Source organism: Aythya marila (assembly GCF_965140915.1).
Source record: "Aythya marila genome assembly, chromosome: 4".
Lineage (NCBI taxonomy): Eukaryota > Metazoa > Chordata > Aves > Anseriformes > Anatidae > Aythya > Aythya marila.
In genome coordinates this window covers 51920623-51942505 of record NC_139045.1, presented here as the reverse complement: position 1 = coordinate 51942505, position 21883 = coordinate 51920623, and the positions used below count along the sequence as shown (strand labels likewise).

General features: G+C 34.2%; 1 protein-coding gene across 11 annotated transcripts in view; it reads right to left on the bottom strand.

The window, feature by feature from the left end:
- Positions 1 to 2324: 2324 nt before the first annotated feature.
- ATP8A1 (ATPase phospholipid transporting 8A1) overlaps positions 2325 to 21883 on the bottom strand; it is a 112195-nt gene continuing 92636 nt past the window's right edge. For 10 of the 11 annotated variants that reach the window (XM_082759462.1, XM_082759466.1, XM_082759465.1 and 7 more), the window contains 4 exons: positions 14179 to 14267; positions 13696 to 13788; positions 7585 to 7676; positions 2325 to 6936 (listed from right to left, as the gene is read on the bottom strand). In XM_082759462.1, the coding sequence (XP_082615588.1) occupies positions 6839 to 6936; positions 7585 to 7676; positions 13696 to 13788; positions 14179 to 14267 (372 nt within the window). In that variant the 3' untranslated portion in view covers positions 2325 to 6838. Of the gene's footprint in view, positions 6937 to 7584; positions 7677 to 13695; positions 13789 to 14178; positions 14268 to 20234; positions 21232 to 21883 lie in introns of those variants that run through there. The other variant, XM_082759469.1, reaches the window with a different exon arrangement.

The window sequence follows — 21883 nt, the reverse complement described above, 5'->3', positions numbered from 1 at the left end:
CTTACAAATTTTTGGGATTATTCAGCCCAAGTAAAGGCTGTAAAGTTTGCTGTGTGTTGTGGAATTCAACCTAGCAGCAAAGACCTGTCTGAGCTACTTACCTCCCTTCCTCCTCTCATGCCGCATAATGTCTTTGACTTCATAAAAATGCTTGAAAAACTTGACACACAGGAATAATTCCTCCGAATCAGACTTGAAAGTTTATGGAGTGCTAAGGACTTTAAAGATTGGTGGCCAGAGTGCAACAAATCTTGCAGACAGGGGGTTGAGACTGTGGGAGCGATCAGCTGAAGTTGAAATAGCTGTACCGGATCACCTGTATGCCAGGTGAGGTGGGGATTGTGCTGTGCAAATAGATTGGCCTTGAAGAATTGTAAATTACTGTTAATGGAGCTAGTGACAGTGACTTATATAGCTGAAGGGACAGGAAAGGAATTGGCAAGAATACAGACCCAAGAATGAAATGGTCATTGCCCAGGCTCATCGCTTCCGACACGGATTTAGGCTCCAGCTTAAAGTCTGAACTTCCTTCCTAATAAAAAGGACCTTATGGCATGGATGCTCCTATGATTTACAGAAAAAAATAAATTATATATATTTTAAAAACTTTCAGACAGAACACAAATGACATTCTGATACACAATTTTAAGACTAATGAAACACTTTGAAGGGTTCATATATGCTTGAACTGAAAAGAACATTTATACAGTACTCACTGAACTGCTATGCCTTTTTTTTTTTTTTTTTTTTTTAAACAGAGCAGGTTTAATTATTTCATTTGTAATCGTGGAGCTATTTCATATTCTACTAGAGTGACAGCAATCTAAGCTATATCAAAATGAAAGAAGAATCACACTCAGGAAACTGATTATTGTCATTCACACACATTATGCACAAAGTGCTTTGATTACGATTAGCTGGTAATTGCATGTATAAAAACCACACCTTCTATGGGCAAAGAATAATGAATAGTGACATGAATTAGATCAGCCCTTCATTTTGTTTTCCTATACTAAGGGTTTTTTAACCACATATCTCCAAAATGTATCAAAACCCTTTGGTGCCAAGGAAAACATGACGTGTGCTGGCAGGAATTTCTGAAGGATTTATTTGAAGCTAGGTAAGCAGTATAGCAAAAATGGCTAGGTAAACTAACAGACTGCTTGTAACACTAGTCCCCCAGGAATTTAATAAGATGATATGACAATTTAAAAATGATTTCATTGCTGCTATTAAAGCTTGACAGTAAAGATACGGAATCAATCCTTGGCACTGTTTTTCCGTGTATTGTGATGTGTTGTGCAGGCTAAACAGAATGACGCAGAACAGACCTGCTTTTGAGGGGGCTGCTGCTCTGCAACGTTCATACAAAGTTTTTGATTTGCAATTACATTGAGGCTGCAATTCCACAATATGCTGTCTTCACTCATGGAGCTAGAAAGAAATGCCTTTCTCTTTTCATTCTCTCCAACTTGTGAATTCAGGGGACTGTAGTGTAAGTCAGGTTGGTGAAATGATTTTGCTTACAACTAACATTTTCCATAAGAAAAGAGGGTAGGGATTTGAAAGGGTAGCTGTATCATTATAAGGATTATAACCTGATTAATTTTAATGGCTTTATAACTGTCAGCATAGTAGAGAAGTTGACATACCGTGAGGTGGAATCTCCTTAAGCCAGCTCCAGCATTTAAGACTGGCATCATGAAACAGCTTAAAAGATGCATCCTTTATTGAGCCTCGGAACACAAAATCTACAAGAAATTAATTGCCTAGTGTATAAAAAGAATCAGTCATCTATCTACAACCCAAACACAATTTAGGGGATGGCTATATTGGTATTTATTGAGTGGGTAGGCACTGTTAGGGAAAAGAAGTATCTGCTACTATTGTAGCCATGGGATACAGTGTCCATCACTGTCATATGAAAAATGAGATGACGTTCCCTTATTCCCACTCTACCACTTTTGTACTGCATAATTCTCTTTCAAAATACAGCATCACCACCAGAAGTATCTTAGGGCTCTGCTGCAAATCACTAAATTGCAGGCTCCCATACTCCTTTTTTGCTTGTTTGCTTTAACGCCTCTCTGGACTTCACATGAGAAGAGAACAAGACATTTGAAAATAACTATAAAAAAATCAAAACATTTTTCTATTCTTCTTTTTGGTTTACCAAAGTAACATGAGTAGTCTCTGATACATAATACTATTTCTGAAATGTCCTATTTTAGAAAAATTAAAAACAAGAATAATGGCATATGTGTTTTCTTCTTTGAAAGCAATCCCTAGCATTTGCAACCAATCACTTCAGCTACGAGTTTTCATTTAATGGCAAAGTTTATTCATTTTTTTTTTTTTTTAACAATTAAAAGACAAAACATTTAAAATTTGCAGTTCAAAACATGCACATTCACCAAATGCCAAGTGACATGTAACACTGCATAGAACTGAATGTGTTACTAAAAGAGAATAACTATTTATAAAACACAGTGCATTTAACATCCAGTTAAAACTAAACCTGAGAAACTACCATAAACACCGACTCAAAAAGTCTTCATTCATGCAGCTTCATAAGTTCCACAACAGTTTCAGCAGTAATGGCTTAGTGGGGCTGTAAAACCTCACTTTACCTTGAATGCAAATTTTGCTTGTACATAGTGACTGCTTTCTGCAGCGGTTCATACATATCAAACACTGAAAATCTTAATGAAAAATTAAGTTGAAGTAGAAAAACAACATTAGTGCATTTATGGCTTCTATTCTACAATAAAGAAACACCATAAAATATGATTTAAAAAAAAATATTATTCTGGTTGCAGCTTTGCAGTTACAAATCACTCAATATACGGAAATGCTTTTATTTAAGCAACCTTCCAAAAGTCCCAACCCTCCAAAGTGCCCGGCTTTGCACATCGTTACTCAGCTGAGCAGTCCTTATACTTACAAACAGTCCAATTGAAGCCTATGTGAGTAACGGTTTGCATAAGCAGGAACCAGGTTTGGAATGCTAAAATATTCCTTTGTTTAATGAAGATCTATTGGTTAACAGCGAACAAACTGGGGGAGTGAGGGCAGAGGGGGGAAGGAGAAACTCATTTGTTGAGTTTTGCTACCAATGAAAACATCCAGTACCAAGAAAGTTGAATTGACAAAAACTCATTTGCTTACAGAGCGCTAGCTTCTGGCTATATTATGAGGAGACTTTTAACAAAGGCATTAAAAAACAGGAAGAGCAACAACCATGCATTGCCTCCGAACACTGAAAAATATCACCTCATGCAGACAGAATGATAAATTCATCAGAACTACAAGTGCTTTTACGCAACATGGAAGAAAAAAGGGAAACAACATCTTTCCTTAAATTTAACACATACTCCAAGTTACTAATCATTCAAGATGAAGTTAAACATAATGAAAATGTCCTAAGATACTTTATACGCATCCTTGTAACACAGGGAATTTTATGGATGTATGTTGACATATAGGAATCTTCAGCTATCTCTCAGTGTTTCAAAATACTTTATTTATTTTATACAAATAGAATGATGTTCAAGTATAAATCTGTTGAAACTGCCTTGCAAAAATAAGTGTAAAATTAGGAATTGGCAAGAAAATTTTCCAAATACAAATTATCAATAGGTTTGTTAAAATTGTTTCCTGTTACTCTTTTGAATCACTCATACACACACATATATATATATATTTAAAAATAATTAAGCAACAGTATTTATAGAAGATATCTGATTTCTAAGTGGCACTGCTTCAACTTTTTGATGTTTAATTTTTAATACTAACTTGTAATTACACAGTGCACATGAAACAGATGGAAAATTCCATGTGAATTCTGTATTTAATACAAATTTGAATTTTTAAACAATAAGAACAAATGCATTCTTATAAGTATTTTTGCCTAAACTGTTTTTTCTTTCAATAAACATCTGCACAATCCCCTTACTTTAACAAAGATATGATTTATGAACCAGATGATAATAGATTATATTACTGTGTACTTAACAAGAAAATAAAGTGCATATTGTATACCTGACCTGATTTAAAAAATGTGCACACATAGCTAGGATGATCTTATATTTTAAAATTAAGTTGCTTACAAAAATCAAAAAATTAAGGTGTTTACAAAAATCAAAAAACACGGTTAGAATTGCCACATTGTCTTTTTACTATTTCCATGAAGCGGTATCTTCCTATCACTAATCACCAGACAATAAATAACATATGTCTTGTGGAAAAAGTAAAGAGACAAGGGGAAAAAAAAAAATAATGAAAAATGTACTTTGTGAAATACTACTTTCAGTTCTATAAAGATGTAAAGATGAAACATTGTGATAAATTTACACTACCTTAAAAAAATAATCACCATCTAAATTAGAACTGTTTTCATTTTTAATATATATAGAGTCATTTTCAACAAACTTTTACAACTGGGAGATGCTTTTTTTTTTTTTTTTTTTTAAATAATGTGCGTTCCTGTAATTTTGTCACAATACATTACAATGGATTTCTAGTCCTCATGTAATTTCTGTAAAATCAGTAAATAAATCATTTAGAACAGAAAAATAATATAAAAATTAGCCAGAAAGAGAGTATGTATGGATTGGACCATTTTATGAGTTAAGTACACTGAAGGATTACAAAAGAACAACAGTGTCATGGTTAATTTCAGAAATGTTTTGAAGTTGGTCATTGTCCCTTCGATGACAGAAAATAGGGAACCCCATTTTAGGAAAGGGCCATGCCCCCAAATTTTTTCTTGCCTTAGGTCAAGTGATTTGCCCCTCCCATATTGATCCATCTATTTATCTATGCCTGAAATGGCTTTTCGGAAGGCAGTTCTTGTCTGCATGACTGACTGGCAGTACTGTTTCTAGTGGGATACGTCCCCTTTGTCCCTATGTCTTCTGTTTTCTCTTCTGTTTAGAGATCACTCCGGGAAAGCGAGAGGAAGACATTGCATAACATGCATATGAAATGCAGACTGCCTTCCCATTGATACGCCTTCCTAAATATGTACTTTCATATAGTGTCTTTTGTTGGGGTTTTCATGTATATTTGTAAGCTTCTCCAAGAATGGAGCACAAGAAAGTTGGACGGTGCACTAACATTACATGTCAAGTGTTTAGTTTGTGGAAAGGCAAAGAGCTAAAATCACCTTTAGTAAATGGTTTTATAAAAATTAGTAAGACTGATCAAGGAAGGTTTAAAAAAGATGTGAATGTAGGACCTGTTACTTTTAAGTTGAAACTGGATGAGTTGGAGAGCAAAGAGGAAACTCTTAATCTAGCAGATCACTAAGGATGTCATTGTTCTGCTTTTCCATCTAGCTGATCTCCATTCAACGAAAAAACTGTCATTTCCACATAATACACTGAAATTTAATTAAAAATAAAAACATCTGTTACTACAGAATAATGTATTCTAGATGCAATTACGGTGGCTTTTAAAATCAGAATTGAACATGGACTAAACAGCTACAAGATTTAACTAACTTCTTAAATTAAAACGTAGCTTTCTCTTATTTGAAACCTGATGGTCATTGGGTGGTAAGCTGAGAAATACCAACTTTTACTACTTAAGAACATTATCATCACCATTTTCCTAGTAATAGATTTTTAATTTACACCCCCCCCCCCTTTTTAAATAAAAAACATAAGTATTTTTTTCTGCAGTCACTATCCTTCTCTTTTTAATTAAAGGTGAGTATATAGGTATTCTGCTTGACCATTAAGTTCTAAAGAGACTGCTGCAATGTAATTCACATCTTTATAGGAAGTGACTTCAGTGCAAATAAAACAGTACATATCACACAACTGAAGGTCATGGTTTGCTCTGTTTCAATGTAAGCATTACTTTAGTATAAAAATGTTGAAAATGTAATTAAATTTAAAAAGTAAATTAAAACAAACTTTCTTTTGAACTTACAGTATAAGCAGATACAATTATCAAACTAAGCATTGCAAAAATAATTCAAGTTTGACGAAGGGAAGTAAGGCAGAGCAATTCTTTAAAATTTGAACAAAAATAACGTGCACTCAATTTTACAAGGTGGTATCCATTTTCAACATATGCACTATTGAATGAAAATGAGGGAAAAGATTCTATAAGGCCAAGGGTGCAATACTTGCAGTTTTGAAAGCAAATGCCATCAAGGCCACACAAATTAGACTCACTGCACAGTAAATCTTTCTTCTTGAGTACAGAGACTCAAGGCATGCAGTTCTGAAATCAGGACTGGAGTTCGTTTCCTTTCAAATTATTTCTGACAACAGAAAACATTTATGGAACTTCTTTGGCAAACGTTTGTAGGCTAGTTTGACACAAATATCTATAAACATCTTGACTCAAAATCTTTCATAAAGAAGGTGAGTGAACACCATTAAGATACTATTTTTTCAGCACTTGTTGAAATCAAAGGCTTGTTATCAACTGTATTTAAATATATCACCACTTGAAAACCTCCACAGATTATAATGGTCTGTCAATGTAAAGCATGTTTAGCAATCTGACCATTACCTTCCAAGTATATGACCAGTATTGATTCAACTTCATTGTAAAATAAGCAAGCTGGCAAGATACAAGGTAAATTCCAATCTGCTTACAAAGGCTAAGCAAATACTTGTTAAAAAATTTAGAGATGGTGTGTTACAGTATAGTTGCACAGTGCTTATGTCTACTGAATACACAAATCCAAACTTTATGGAATAAGATCATCATAGATCTTAAAATCTCTGATAACTGGGACATGGTTGTAGCTCCCAGCAAAGATCTAGTAGTCTGTCTCACAAAAGTAACTTATGAGGCCTAAATCTTGAGCTGTGTTCCTTCACCATTCCTCAGGCCTTTGTTTTGTGGTATCATATGCTCTTATTACTTCAGACTGGGAAACTATTCCATTTTCATCTTGAGAGAAAGCGTAGCCATCTGCAGATACAAACCAAAATAAAAGTTTTAATTGGATTTCACATAATCTTCAATATTTTGAAGCTTTAACGAAAGGAACTTAACAAAGGTCAATATAGATGAATAAGTCTCTTTTTAGTTTCTAGTAGGTAGAAAACCTACACTCTTTCTTACATAATTTTGCAATTGTAAAATAGCAAAGTATCTTAGGAATTAATAGAATCCTAACCACAGGCAAAGAATATAGTCTAACTGGGTTTACATTCAAATACAAACATGGTCACACACAATGTCACTTTCACAAACACAGTATCTAATACTTACACTCCAAACACATCTTCCTTTTTTTCAAGGCAGACTGAATTAAAACAACTTAAAGGTGCTTAAAGTTTGAAAAATTAACTGAAAAAAACTATAAAATTTAACAAAAATTATTGACTAATTCATTTGTGAAAGATAATGCTAAGATGTTAAAAAAGTCCTATCCAAAGCTGTGATACAAAATAAAAAGAGAAATTTTAAAAGGTGCATTCCAGAAAGATGTACTGAAAGCCACCATGACAAATATTAGGATACTGAATCTTTACTATACACAAATGCAGTGAAAGGTAGTGTTTTACCTCCATACTATTAAAATATACTACTTTTTCTTTGTAAGTGAACACTTACGAAGCAAATTTTGCTGCAGAGAATCAGAGCGATACAAGTTCACATGGTTCTTCTTAAAAACATTCTTCAGTAGTTGGGCTCTTTCAGTTAAGCTAGAAAGAAAGCAGATATATGTGAAAAAATTACTCACTAATTACAGTATCCCTTTACCTTTGAGTCCGTTAAACAAGAATTAGTTATTACAAGAGAAATGATCTTTTAAAAATTATTTTTACCTGTGCCTGAATTAATTACTAAATGGATGATTAAAAGCTTGTGCAAGGGGCAGAATAGGATGTCCAGATCCCTTGTATTGTTTTTATTTGTTAAAGTAAATGCAAAACATCTGTCAGAAGTACTGTCGTGCACTGACAAAACAAATAAGTGAATAATATTGTAAATATTTGAGCATGACTCCTTTGGAAACATGTGGTGTAAAGGGAAGGCATTGGGCTCTTAGCTTCTACTGAAACAGTACCCCAGAGTCGAATAGGAAAGGAAGATGGAGGGAAAGTCACACCTGTTGCTATCAGCTCTGTGTACAGTATTTCACATATTTCATATCAAAATGTTTCATATTTTCCATGAAAAGTGATTTAACAAGGTATATTTTCCATTAAACTCTGGAGTTTGTTTTTCTGGAGGTCATACCCAAATAATGGGCTACTATTACTACTGGAAGTGGGTCACTTCAGCCCATCTCCTTTCTAGAGCCGACTTTACCGACTCTGCTATTTTATGTGTTTATTATGCTCTGATATGATCCAAGAGGATTTCCATTTCAGCCTACATAGAAAACACAAGAAGTATTACACTGGTTTTAGACCAACTGAGGCTCAAGGGACAGCTGAATCCTGTGAACTGTAGTGAATGTGTCAGGTTTCATTGCAGTTCATCTCTCTTACATTTAAAGTTCTTTCAAATAGGATTCTACATTACTAAATAAGTAACAGATGGAGTAGCCATAGCAAAGAAAGTTCACAATTTTGGTAATGTATGGAAGATGCATAGGGACTATATTAAAAGAAAAATGACAACACAAAAAAAAAAAAACCACACAACAAAAACACTTTAATCTCTTGCTCTAAATTTGATATTCAATGTGAATTAAAGCTTGTGTTTCAGAAAAACACAAACCTGTCATTTAACCATTTCCAATGCTGGAAAATCCAGCCACTCCCTATGTAAACTGGTCTAAAACTGATTTAATTTACTTATTCATTCTGAGTGTATAGTGATTTGATTTTGTTAGTTCTGCTAGATTATCGAAGTTGTCTCTGTGTAAGGATGTGGCATGTATAATGGATTTCACATGCCTAACTTCAGTGAGTTATGATCAGTCAAATTACTCCTTAATATTACCGCCAATTAGCTAAATAGACTACCTTCCCTAACTACTTGCCAGACTAAATGGTAGGAATGGAACTTGATTCCTTCCCTTCCTAGAGTAGCATTCAAACCATTATATTAGAAATGCTTGTTTTTCGTTCATTGAGCACTTAATTTTTCTAGATAAAATTGAACCATTGGCTTAAACTGGAGAGACTGGTGGTCTGTTTCCCCTTTCTGTTTCCGTCCAATCTCATGTTTAAAGAATATGCCAGAAGGTCAGAGCCTGGCTCTTCTATGTTGGAACAGGGAAATAAACTTATATCCCCACATGCATAGAGGAAGGCTAACTGTAAAATCTACAGGGTAAGAGGATGGGTGTGGTAAACTGTTTCTTTGGCCATGTTTTGAATAGAATGGGACTTGTAAAAAGGAATTAGGTACCAATTGCAGGAAAGCAGTCAGCATCTGCTGAGCCAAAGTCCCAAGAATGGAGAGGTCAGAGTATTGAGATACATCATACTCTCCATGTTTTCATAAGCTTTTTTTTTTTTTAAAGTAATATTTTCCTCTTCACTGCTCCACTAAGTAGTGTAGGTTTTTAGTTCACTGCTACAACTACTAAAGTGACTAGATTACTAAAAAACAAATTAAGGACTGAAGTTTAAACCATAAGGACTCACAAGGTAAATAAATAAATAAATAAATAAATAAATAAATACCTTTACGTAAATGGGAGGGCAAAGAGGTGAAAGACCATATGAAAACATTGTTAAAGGTGTCAACTGTATCTCCTTTGCAACACATCTGAGAAACCTTTCTTAAAATTAACTGAAAACAGATTTTTTTTTTTGTTTGACAAATTCTGTTTTCTAATACAAAGCTATTTTTGTAGGCACAAAAGCACAGCAGACCTACTGCAGCATTTTGGTATCATCACCACATACCCTTATTTCAGACTGAAATATTCAGATTGCCTAAATGCTAACCACTGAAAATACTGCCTTAAGTTTTACATGAATATAAAGTATGCACATTTGTTAGTTTATGTATAATGAAGTTTCCATTGCATAGATCCAATTGCTGGTACAGAAAATACAAATAAAGTAGGAAATATATTTTGGAAAACAAAAGTGCTTCCAGCTATTCAGGCGTCAAATTCTGATCTGTTTTTATACTTGAGGAAATAGTGAAAGCCCTTTATTATGAATCGCCTTGTTGCTATCCTAAACTTTTAAAAATCTTCATGTGAAGTCAAGAAAACATGTTTTCATAATTAACCAATGATAAATCAGCAACTATATGACTATGTTCATTATGCGTACCTATAAGGAAAATCTGAATATTAATTATATTTGAACATATCATATACACTTACAGGAAAAAAAATTACTACTTCATATATTCCTGATCAACCATTTGGCTGGTTTAAAAAAAAATATTCAAAGTGGCTTGAATGAAAAACAATTACTGTATGAAGCAGCATTTGTGGTATCTCCAAAGACACAAGTTAGGGCCGTTACTTGTGTTATTTTTAGTCTATTATGTTACTTTTAGTCTATAAAATATAAAAAATATTTCTATAAGTATTAATATTGTTGTTTCTACTTGAACATTATATACTAGGTATCAGAAAAGCTTTTTTTTTGAACCATGGTTTGTACACAAAAAATATGCTCTTATTTTAGTCATTTCAATTTTAAGTGTAAAAGGCTTTGTCACATCTGTTACTATGTCTTTAATTATAAAAATCATACTTTTGGTAACATAAATTTGCTACTTCACTGAAGCTGGTCTGTTCTTTAAGCTGAAGTAAATGTTATTCCTACATAAAGTTTACTTTCTATTAGAAAAGCTAGTGCTTTTCTAGGCTTTTTTTTTTAGGCTTTGGCTGTGATAGTGTTAATTTTCTTCCTACTAGTTGTTACGTTGCCATGTTTTCGATTTAGGATGAGAATAATGTTGATAACACACTGATGCTTAGTTGTTGCAGAACGGTGTTTACACAGAGCCAAGGGCTTTTCAGCTTCTCATGCTGCCCTGCCACCCAGGAGTCTGGGGATGCACAAGGAGCTGGGAGGGGACGGAAGCAGAAGAGCTGACTCAGACCAGCCAAAGGGATGTTCCATGCCACATGGAGTGATGCTGGACAATAAAGCTGGTGGGGGCTGGCCAGGGGTGGGGTGCTGCTGCTCAGGGACTGGCTTGTCATCAGTCATCAGGTGGTAAGAAATTGCATTATGCATCACTTGTTTTGTATATTTTTTTATCAGCATTTTATTATTATTAGTTTCCCTTCCTTTTCTGTCCTATTAAACTATTTTTATCCTAACCCATGGGTTTTACCTTTTTCTAATTCTTTCCCCCATCCTTCAGGCAGGGGAGTGAGCAAATGTGCGGTACTTTAGTCTGCCAGGCTAAACTACAACATCATGTAAAACCTACACCTTCTTACTCAAGATATGTTCTTACATAATGGCTAAATATATGTGACAAAAAACATTTCAATGTATTACCTACATAAGGATAGAATAAATTATTTGTGGCTATTTATTGGGAAAAAATCTGATCACGTTCTTTACCAAACAGGAAACAACAGGGATGCTCTTACTGAGTCTTCAGTGGTAATGGCTAAAATATCTTTTCAAATCAGCACTGGTAATATATGAAGGATGACAGATCTTAAGATTGCATCAGCCTGTCCTACTTAAAAAACATATGCTAAAATACAATCAGGATCCTTAAAGAACAATACTTCAAATTATTTCAATCTAAATGACATTTTTATTCTAGTTTTAAGAAAACAGATGAAGGTGCAAATTTGGAATTTAAATAGAAAATTCCCATCCCAAGACTGGCAGGAAAACATCAAAAGGTTAAAGCTTTACCATCTTAGTTATAGAATCACATAATCATAGAATATCCTGAGTTGGAAGGGACGTACAAGAATCAATGAGTGCAATCCCACTGGCTCCACGTATTTAAATGTGTGCCATATCAGGTCAGCACAGTTCTAAAAATTTTGAAACAAAAATATTCTAGCTGAAAAAAAAGCAATTAAAATTAACACTAATATATTTCACTAATAACATGAAAATTAACACTAATATTCAAATGCCATCTAATTGTAGCATCTAGCCAATGAAAGAATCCTGGCCAGTTCTTTGTGGAAGCTGACCCTCTAATTTTGTGTTGTAGTATTTTTAAGATGAGAATGGACAGGGTGAAACATTTCCTGAATTATCTTTCTTACTATTTCAGTTTTGTCTTAATCAAAGTGTTTTGTATCTTCTGAGAGCCTGCATTTTAGGCTACTTGGCATTTAATGAGAACAAATCTTTTTCTATTACAATATAGAATGGTATTTCTAGAATTATGCACACTAGAAAAATATTAGTTGGTGTTGAAGAATATACAATAAGATTGTCAAAGATGATTAACTGGACTCACACGACAAGTGCTACCACTCAAGAATATAAAAGTCCCATGTGCATATTTAGAACTGAAGCTGAGGACATTCCTTGCCAATTTAGTTAATTACTCTGCATTGTTAACTAATTAACCCAGGTTTCCGCAACGTAGATGCTAAAACAAAAAAGTTAGAATAGTTCAATCGAGTTTCTGAAGGTATAAGTAATTCAGTCCATGAGACCATCTCCTTAACAAAGGAAACATTCTCCTTAAAGAAGGAAATTTTGGCTCTATTGCCTGAATTTATAACAATAATAGAAAACATTGATGAAATAAATCCCTAGAAGATACTAAGATGTTTAACATCCATTGATTTTGCACGAGAGGCAGATGCTTATACACTTCAAAGAATACAGGTTCAGCAAATGACTTAGTGGAGAATGAATGGATCTAAGGAAGATATTCGGGCAGGTAGATCAAGCAATCTTCATGAAGCCCTTCTAGCTATTTAATTGTCAGATTAAGAAATAATTACAAAACCATTGGTGAAAACACCAAGTTCCTACTGCCTAAATAACAAAGACGTGGAAGGAATTCTGTGGGACGAAGGAATAGCATACTGCCTACACAATGGAAATACCTGAGTTTGAGAACACGGGAGAAGTCTTGGGAATGCAAGTTCAGAACATTGAAAAGGTACAATACCCTAGTTTCTTTTACATCTATAAGATGGTCCCCTTTCAGTACTTTCTAGTACTAATATCTGCTTTCTTTTTTTTGTTATTCTTTTACAACTTTTCTCTTTGCAAAAGAGAACAAAGCATATATTGCTTTCTGGCTCGGAGCTCAATAACAGAATTCTTGTGGGGTGTCAAGTTGAAGTTATTTCTTACCTCGTATAAATTAGTCAAACTAGTTTGCTCTTGACTGGCATTAGATACAATGCCAGCTTGTTCTATTTAATTTCAGCAGATTCTGGACAGATTTTGCTGGTTTTCAATATGCTACCAAGAAGGTAGTTTTTATTTATTTATTTATTTATTTATTTATTTATTTATTTATTTATTTATATTTTTTTATATGCTTAGGCCCAATTTATAACTGTATTAGTAAATGATGCAGGTTTAAACTCCCTTTGCCTTGGCTGTTAATACAAAGTGACAGAATTAAAATTTTATCATCTAAGCATATGAAAAATCACGTAGGCTGAGTAGACCTGAAACCTTTTTACAGATACCTACACTGAATTTGTTTATCTCTATTTACTTGAAAATTCTACTTGATTTTGGAAAATAACCTTTTGCCTTTGATACATGTATGAGCCTGATGATATTTAGCATTATTATTATTATTTTTAAATGAAAGACAATGACCTACAGATTTTTACAGTACCTCTTGCCATGCACAACTGCCCCAGGGTCCTCAGACTTCGCTTCCAACTCCTGAACTTCATCTACCAGTGTCTTAAAAGTAGCTCTTTTTACCCTGTAATACAAAATACTGCCAGATTTACTTTTTGAAAGTAAAAGATCACATTGTTTTAGCACTTATCTAAGCATTCAGTATAAAAATCCTTTTTTCCAGGTAGCTGAATTACACTTTAAAAGAAGAAATGTAATAAAGCAAGTCTAAATAATATATTTTATCAGCTGCTCTTGCAAAGCAGACACAAATATTTTATTTTTAAAACACATTACAATTACTGAAGGATTTAAAATTAATAGCATTTGTAACCAGGTTTGTCTAAAACAAGGTGAAAAACAGTTTTATATAATTACCTGAGCTGATCTTTATTTGCTTTTGTTATAGTAGTAATTAGAACACATGCTTAAAGTCAGTAATTTTTCCCATAAACATCAGCATTTCTGTACTCACACTTTGTATACTACATCAAAAAGTAAAGCTGTCATAGGAATACATAAAAGGCCCATCCAAAATACTCCAGAGCTGAACATCATAGCTGCCTGGAAAGAAAAAGCACAAAATGTGTTGAGGTGATGATGAGAACTAGAAAAAAATAACAACACACAAATAACCATAGAAATATTAATGATTTGATTGAGGGCATCAAAATCAAGTTTAAATGAACCTCTGATGTAAAATACAGCTTTAACACCTTTCTAAAATCCCTTGACATGATATAGAAATCCAGCAGACTGTAAGAACTAATTCATGTTAAGAAGCTGGTAGAAAGATCATGCTGCTTAGCAATTTGAGAGAAGGAGAACCTACCCCTCCACAACACTGCTCTATACCACTATGCTGATTGTAGACATTTCAGATTTATTGAACTCCTTGCTCCCGTTCCCCAATCTTTTTCAATACATCATGAGCACCATCTCTCATTTGCAATCAACCCTAGCAGGTATAATGAATACTGAACCTTGCTATGGATACTGGACACTGTTACAATCATTTCACATTATAATTCAGATTGAAGTTGAGCTATCTCCATTGTTCCCACACTGCTACAGGTTACTGTGCAACAAAATACTTAATAATGAAATGTAACAACTAATTATAAACTAAGGAAGTATGCAACTTCTTAAATTAGTCTTAAATGAAGATCTAACATGCTAATGCATGGTGAAATACTTGCAAAACATGTTACTGTTCTATGTAGTTGTATGCTTCCACTTTTATACCCTGTCCTACATGTATATTACTACATAAATATTTCTTTTTATAACTTGTCTGTTAACATACTAAAAACTAAAACCAAAACAAATATCATAACACATGGACATTAAAAGAAAAAAACGTTAATTGACCCTTGTAATACAAGTATGGCTGCAAGGAATTAACAAAGCATATTACTGACAGATTGTTCTGCAGACAATATAATTCAAAATAATTTTGTAAAAATTCAAAATAATTTTGTAATGGAATTAATGCACAGAGATTGGAAGTAACATTGCTACAACAGTGATACCCTTTCTAATCTGTGTTTCATTACTGTGTGACTAACTCCTTTTAAGGAAATTTAAACCTTAGTACCTGAGTAAACAATCTGAAATTTTATTAATATCAATGAGCAGAAAAATGAAGGTAGCTTGTGGCAGCTGAAGTCTGCCTTCTGAATGCACACCCCTGAATATTTTAGAATTACACTTGGTACGTTATGTGTGTAAAAACAAAAACGAATTATTTTCAGAATAAAAATCTCTTTCGCATACAGGCAAAAACTCTTATTCAATTTGTTTTTGTATTCAAACTCCTAGTGATTCTTTGTATTGTATCTGTAAAGTATTAGTATGTATTTGAACTTAAAGTCTGGTAAACTTCTGACAGCTATAGGACATAGATACTGCCCTGAGATTTTAGCAATTATTTTTGCCAACAGCTGTCAGCAAAGGTATAAACAGTGAGCAGTGACAGGTTCAAAAAAACCCAATTCACAGCTTCAAGGCGAAGGGGGGGAGAGAGAAGGAAAATTTTCTATCAGGATGTGGAGAAAATGTATTTACACAGTCCTTTTATAAGCAAAACAAGACTTATGACATACATGATTAAATACTAATTTCCTAAAACAACAGCTAAACAGCTTATAGGAAATGTCTATCACAACTACGTTTTGCAATATCTTTTCTAATTAAGTAATAATTCAGAGAGACTAACAGTTTCCTAAACAAAACCAAAATGCAAAAAAAAAATGCAACTTGAAGGAATTAGAACTGTTACTTCCTATTATTAATAACATTTTGGTAATTTATAGGAACACAGCTAAGAGCTGTTCTAGCATTAGTCTCCCTGTATTAAATGTTTGCTGGTGAAACAGCAAAAGTGATAATGTAGGTCTTAGGATGTTAATTCTGACCATTGTAATGCTAACTATGAATGAAGGAACAACTGGCGCCTACTATTCAGTCTATCCAGCCTTTGGCTTTACAAATGAACAACATGAATTGAGGAAAAAAAAAGTTTTTCTGTGTCATATTTGAAAGCCTGTCAGATTTTTTTTCTTTTACAGAGTTAATCCAAACCTAAAAGATTTAAAGCCGACATTCGCATTAAAGACAGAGGGCCTCTTTGTATTTTTTGGACGAAGAGGGGAAAAATAAAATCCCACAGAGGTATTTCCTTCCTTTCTGTACAAGAAAGCTCCCCCCTCACTCTGTAGAAAACATTTTTGTCTCTAACTTTTCACATCTCTCTACACATAGGCAGGTCATCTGGGAAATGGCAAACCAATCCTTTTCAGACAATGGCACTAACAGGAGCAGCCTGTTCTGGGGCCGGACTCTGGCTGCCTCTGTTCGTGGTTTACAAATTGTTCCTAATGTGAGAGATTTGTGGTCTATGCCAAGTTTTAGGCCTTGTGAAACCAAATGGAATCTGCCACAAAAGTGGCTCCCAGGGGAATTCAGAAGTAATCCAAAATGAGAGCTGGAAAGCCTAGGTTATTGTAGAACTAACAAATCCTGCAGGGAGGATAAATAATTTGTTGTCTGCATAGCTCATGCTCAATATTAGGACTTTCTAAAAATGAAATAAATTTGCCTGTTCAGATTTTTATACTGGTTCTCTCTCTCTCTCTTTTTTTTTTTTTTTTTTTTTTTTTTTTTAAGTACTGGAAATTATCCGCTTTCGTGATTTAGTGGCGTTTTAGAAATCCTGGATGTAAAATATTTTTATTCACACATGTATATGTACTATTAGGAAATTACATGCCAAAACTAACAGAAAATATTTCCTTTCTCTTCACTATGAAATGTTCTGCTGAAACAGCTATCTCAGATTTTAGAAACGATAGTCTTCTAAAAGCAAAGAGAGAGATGAAAAGAACAGTTGCAGTTTATTTCAGGTACCATCTATATACATACCCTCTCCCTATAAACCAGAGAACTATTAAAATAATACCTCCTCAACACCATCAGACCAACCGTTTCTGTCCTCAACAACCTACAGAGACTTCTTCACTAGTTTTAGTTATCTGCACGTGTTTGTCTTCATACATGTCAAAGTACTTACTGTTGTAATACTAAAACAGATTTGCATTTAACTCCCAGGGCAGTGAACTCCCTGCAAGGACTTATAGTCATGCCTGTAGTGTTTCTTTGCTCTTTAGAGTTTAAAAAACATCTCACAGGTCCCATTCAGTAGAAAATTTGCTCATTAGGTATATTAAAAAGGCAGTCATCCCATATTCTGAAAATGCATTCAAAGGCAAAACAGAAAGTAGCACACAGTTAAGAAGCGGGTAACTGGATATTTGCAGGCAGAATCTCTAAGTTTTTACTTGAACAAATCCCCTGTGAAACAACAACAACAACAAAAGTACAGTACATGCCTTCATTTTTTCCCTAGCTCCTCGTATTTTCTTCAGCTACGGATACTACTAGCCCATTAGCGAGACCACTGATTTTTCTCACTGCAGATGGGTAATAAAGGGTGAAATGTATCCCTCAGAGGGATGAATTATGGTCCCAATTACATAAACACAAATAACATTATGAATAATAAGTACATATATAATAAAGCTCAAGGACACATGCTATAACTCCTGAAGCTTAAAGAAGCATCACTGTGGTGACACCGAGTATATAAACATAAATGAAACCAGACAGAGCAATACAGAGACTAAACTGAGACTTAGGTCTGTCATCTACAGAAGTGTCCTTAGTTCAGCCACTTTCAATTAATATTTTAATATTCTAAGTATCTGTTGGAACACATCCTGCCTTTTCCTAGAGAGTACCTTTGTCACTCAGAGCAAAAGCCAGCATCGTTTCTTCTAGTCCAAAAAATATTGGATTACTCCACAGAAAGTGGAACAGCAGAAGACATCTATTTCAATTTTCTATTCTATCATCCTTTCAGCAAAAATAAGCATTACCCTGAAAGCACAGAGAAACTTAAACCTGGCTCTTGGGTAACGTTCATTTTGAGTGAGTGTTCTTGTCATTTAACTGTTATATAAATGGATGCTTTAAAAAAAAAAAAAAAAAAAAAAAAAAAGTGATATACGGGTCTAACTGTATGAGGTAGTTGAGGTTTGTGGATCATCAGATTTGCATTCATCTCTAACCCCAGTAAAGCACTTGAGTCCAGAAAGAGATTAAATAAAAGACTGAACCATTTTAGATGTTCTTGTGACTAGCTTCAGAGTGTTTGTTTTTTTTTTTTCCTTTGTGAACTAAATTCGTTGATACTTAATTCTGTCCTTGCATTTTATGAAAGCCTAGGTTATATGAAAAAGTATTTAGCGTTTGAGAAAGGATCTCAAACCCATAATGGTAAATTTTGGTGCCAGGAATAGCTGTTATGAAGAGACGTTATCAGTTATTATTTCTGTTGACTTCAGACAGAAATAGGGATGAAAGTGCTTTCAAACGCAGAAAGCAAGAAAAGAATAAAGAAAAAAAAAAGCCTTATAAGAAATATTAATACTTGGAAATTTTCCCCAAAAATCTGAGAGAAAAAAGAAGTTTCCCAGAATTTAGGAAGAGAAGCAAGTTTTTTTTAGCAAAAGTTTGACAAAGAAGGTTGTGCTGCAGTGTGAACTAAAAGCTCTGAAAAAAATAATCAGAAAATTAAAGAAAATTAGCCACCTGGTTTTGATACTAAACATGGTAGAAAATTTTTGCAAGGTGAGATTTGTTACATTACTTTTAATGGTGCTTGTATGCAGAGAATGTAAATTATTTGCAAAGAAAAGGCTAGATTTTCCTTTCGCCTCAGTTGAAAAGATTCTATAGGGGACCCATCTGAGTTGCTTGAAAGACAACATATAAGATCTAGCAAGGGGGATGTAGAGCCACAATGAACAGATGAATTCTCGTGGTTCTACAGCTTTGTTACCAGGATGTGGGCTATCCAAATTGTAACAGGAATAAGGAGTAGGGAAAAAAGTGACAAAAATAACTGGCTAACTTAACATAACTACACCAAGTATTAGACATTTTTCATAAATCTGGAAATAAATTTTCCAGAGATCTGAGAATGAAGTGACTTCAGTATTTGTTTACCTTATGGGGTTCAAGACAACTTTTAGAAATACAGATTGTCAACTGAATTATCTCCAAAGACACCTTAAAAGCAAGGCAGAGTGCCCTTCATTAAATAATTTCAAGGGAATCATTACTTTCTGAATGCTGGGGGCATTATTTATAGTTCCCCCTGTTAACACTGAGGAAAAGCACCATCAAAATTTCCTTAAAAATGTCATTCCAGCTTATTTACTATGCTGAATTCCACAAAAGTTATTAAACTAATACTCATCTGTTTTTAAAGATGCAAGTGACAAGAAATATCCATTAATAGCATCTCTGACTGCTGAAGCAAGAACACAGCAAAGCACAATCATTAGGTTCCTGGAGCTCATCAGCGACAATGTCCTGACCCAAGAGAAACAGAAGCCAATGAACAGAGGTGGACTGTCCAGCCTAGAGAACGCAAGACTCAGGAGGTATTTACTAACGTAGACAAATGTCCGAAAGGAGGGTGTAAAGAGGACTGCACCAGGCTATTTCCAGTGCTGCCCAGTGACAGGACAAGAGATAAAGGGCACAAACTGGAATACAAGAGGATCCACCCAAACATCAGGAAGCACTTTACTGAGCACATGATGGAGCACTGGCACAGATTGCCCAGAGAGGCTGGGCAATCTCCATCCTTTGAGATCTCCAGAAGCCACCTGGACGTGGCGCTGGGCACCCTGCTGTGGGTGTCCCTGCTGGAGCAGGTGCCTCCAGAGAGCCCTGCCAGCCTCTGATTCTAAGATACTAGAATACTAGCTTGAATACTGACTTTGATTTCCATTAGATTAAAATAAATTCCTCTGTCAAATCAGATTTTAGACAAACTTCTCCTTTGAATACCTGAATGAAGAGCTGTTCATGAGAATTTGAAATATTTAGAGTTACATTCATTTTTTTTTTTTTAACATACAAACACACACACACAAACCAGCAAAACTTCTGTAAGGGATCAAAAGCTGAATATTTAATATTTTAACAAGTACAATTCCATGTAAGTTTGCAATGTTCAATAATAAAGAAGGAAGCAAAATTTAAAGAACTAATACTGTTAAAGTAGTATATTCTAATATATCTTTTCTACAGCTAAATCACCCAACAAGGAGTTTTATTGTTTTTCACAAAGATTCTGCAAGCCTCAATCAAATAAGCTGAAATTCTGTACAATACATGTTTTGTTCCTTAACTTCAATTTCTGTTAATTTTATATAATCCCCTGGGTCAGACAGAGCAGAAAAAGATGGGGCTCTGGAGAATTTTAAAGTGCTCTTCTACAGTATCACAATAAAATTAAGAAGTTCTGCAGATACTGAACTTTTGATTTTAATCTCAGTGTCATACTTCTTCTTTCAATATATAATTTTACGCTACTGTATTAATCAGACAGGTGTATAAAAAAAGCCCTAATAACTCAGGCACATGTTATCAAACCCAAAAGAGTCAGGAGTTAATAGTGTGAATCTCACAAGTTGTTTTTTTTCCCCTCCACATTTGTTTAAGCAAGATAACTTCACCACTTTATAAACTTATCATTTTTAATGCAATTAGTTATTGCAAGAGGACGACACAGACAAAAATATAAATCCACTGGATCATAGATTTGAAATGCATGTTGTTCAGCATCACAGATCAGTTTTCTGTGTATTGGAGAGTCTCAAAGGAAAATACCTCATAAAATATGAAGAGATTTCCATTTACTTTTACATATTTATGCAAACTATGTGTGGTTTCAAAGTGAGAAAATACTGCAAATGTGTTTAAAATACTGAACATACAATCCACTTCTTCTCCTTGCTAATATTCTATGTGAAAGAAAATTATATCATCATAGAAGAGACTAATATAGTTGATTTATTCGGGTCTACAATGAAAACGTTCTTTTTGTAGTCTGTAGAGGCACCTTTTTCCAACTTAAATGGCATTCCAATTTCAGACCAGGTAAATCACAGTACTGTAAAATTAAAGAATGAATTTGGACCCACGTCATTGTTAACAGTTTGCACCACTAAGTTAATATTACATGAAATAAGCAGTTTCTATGTATAAAGCTACAATTTGTAGAAAACAAACAAACAACACAGAAATTCCCTTCAGCATGTTTTATCTGATCAGGCCAAAGCAAAATAGACAAAGAGCTACAGAAATACAGGTGAGCTTGTTATCTTAAGTTCTACCAGATGTACTTGGATAGTTCACTTCAAGTGTGAGTCATAACTTGAAGAAATTTGACAAACAGCATTTTAGTTTGAATACTTATGAGAGGCATGGATTTGCTTCAGTGAAACCCAGTGAATTCTGCCCTGCCTGTGAGAAAGCTTCCAGGATAGCACAAAAAAATCAAAAAAAATGGGTTCCTTCCTGAGCCACAGTATTTGTCAACAGGACTGTCTTTGGCCACACAGAACACAGTTCAAAAAGACAGATAAGATTTTAAAATGAGTGCTTAAGGTCTGTGTGTTAGGAGACATCATTCTGATGTTAAAGACTTCTTTCTTAGAAAGAAAAAACACAACCAGAAAGCAACACCTCAAACAACTGTGTGCATGTACACACATCTAAAGCTACTATATATGCATATATGAATAACCAAGCACACAAACTCT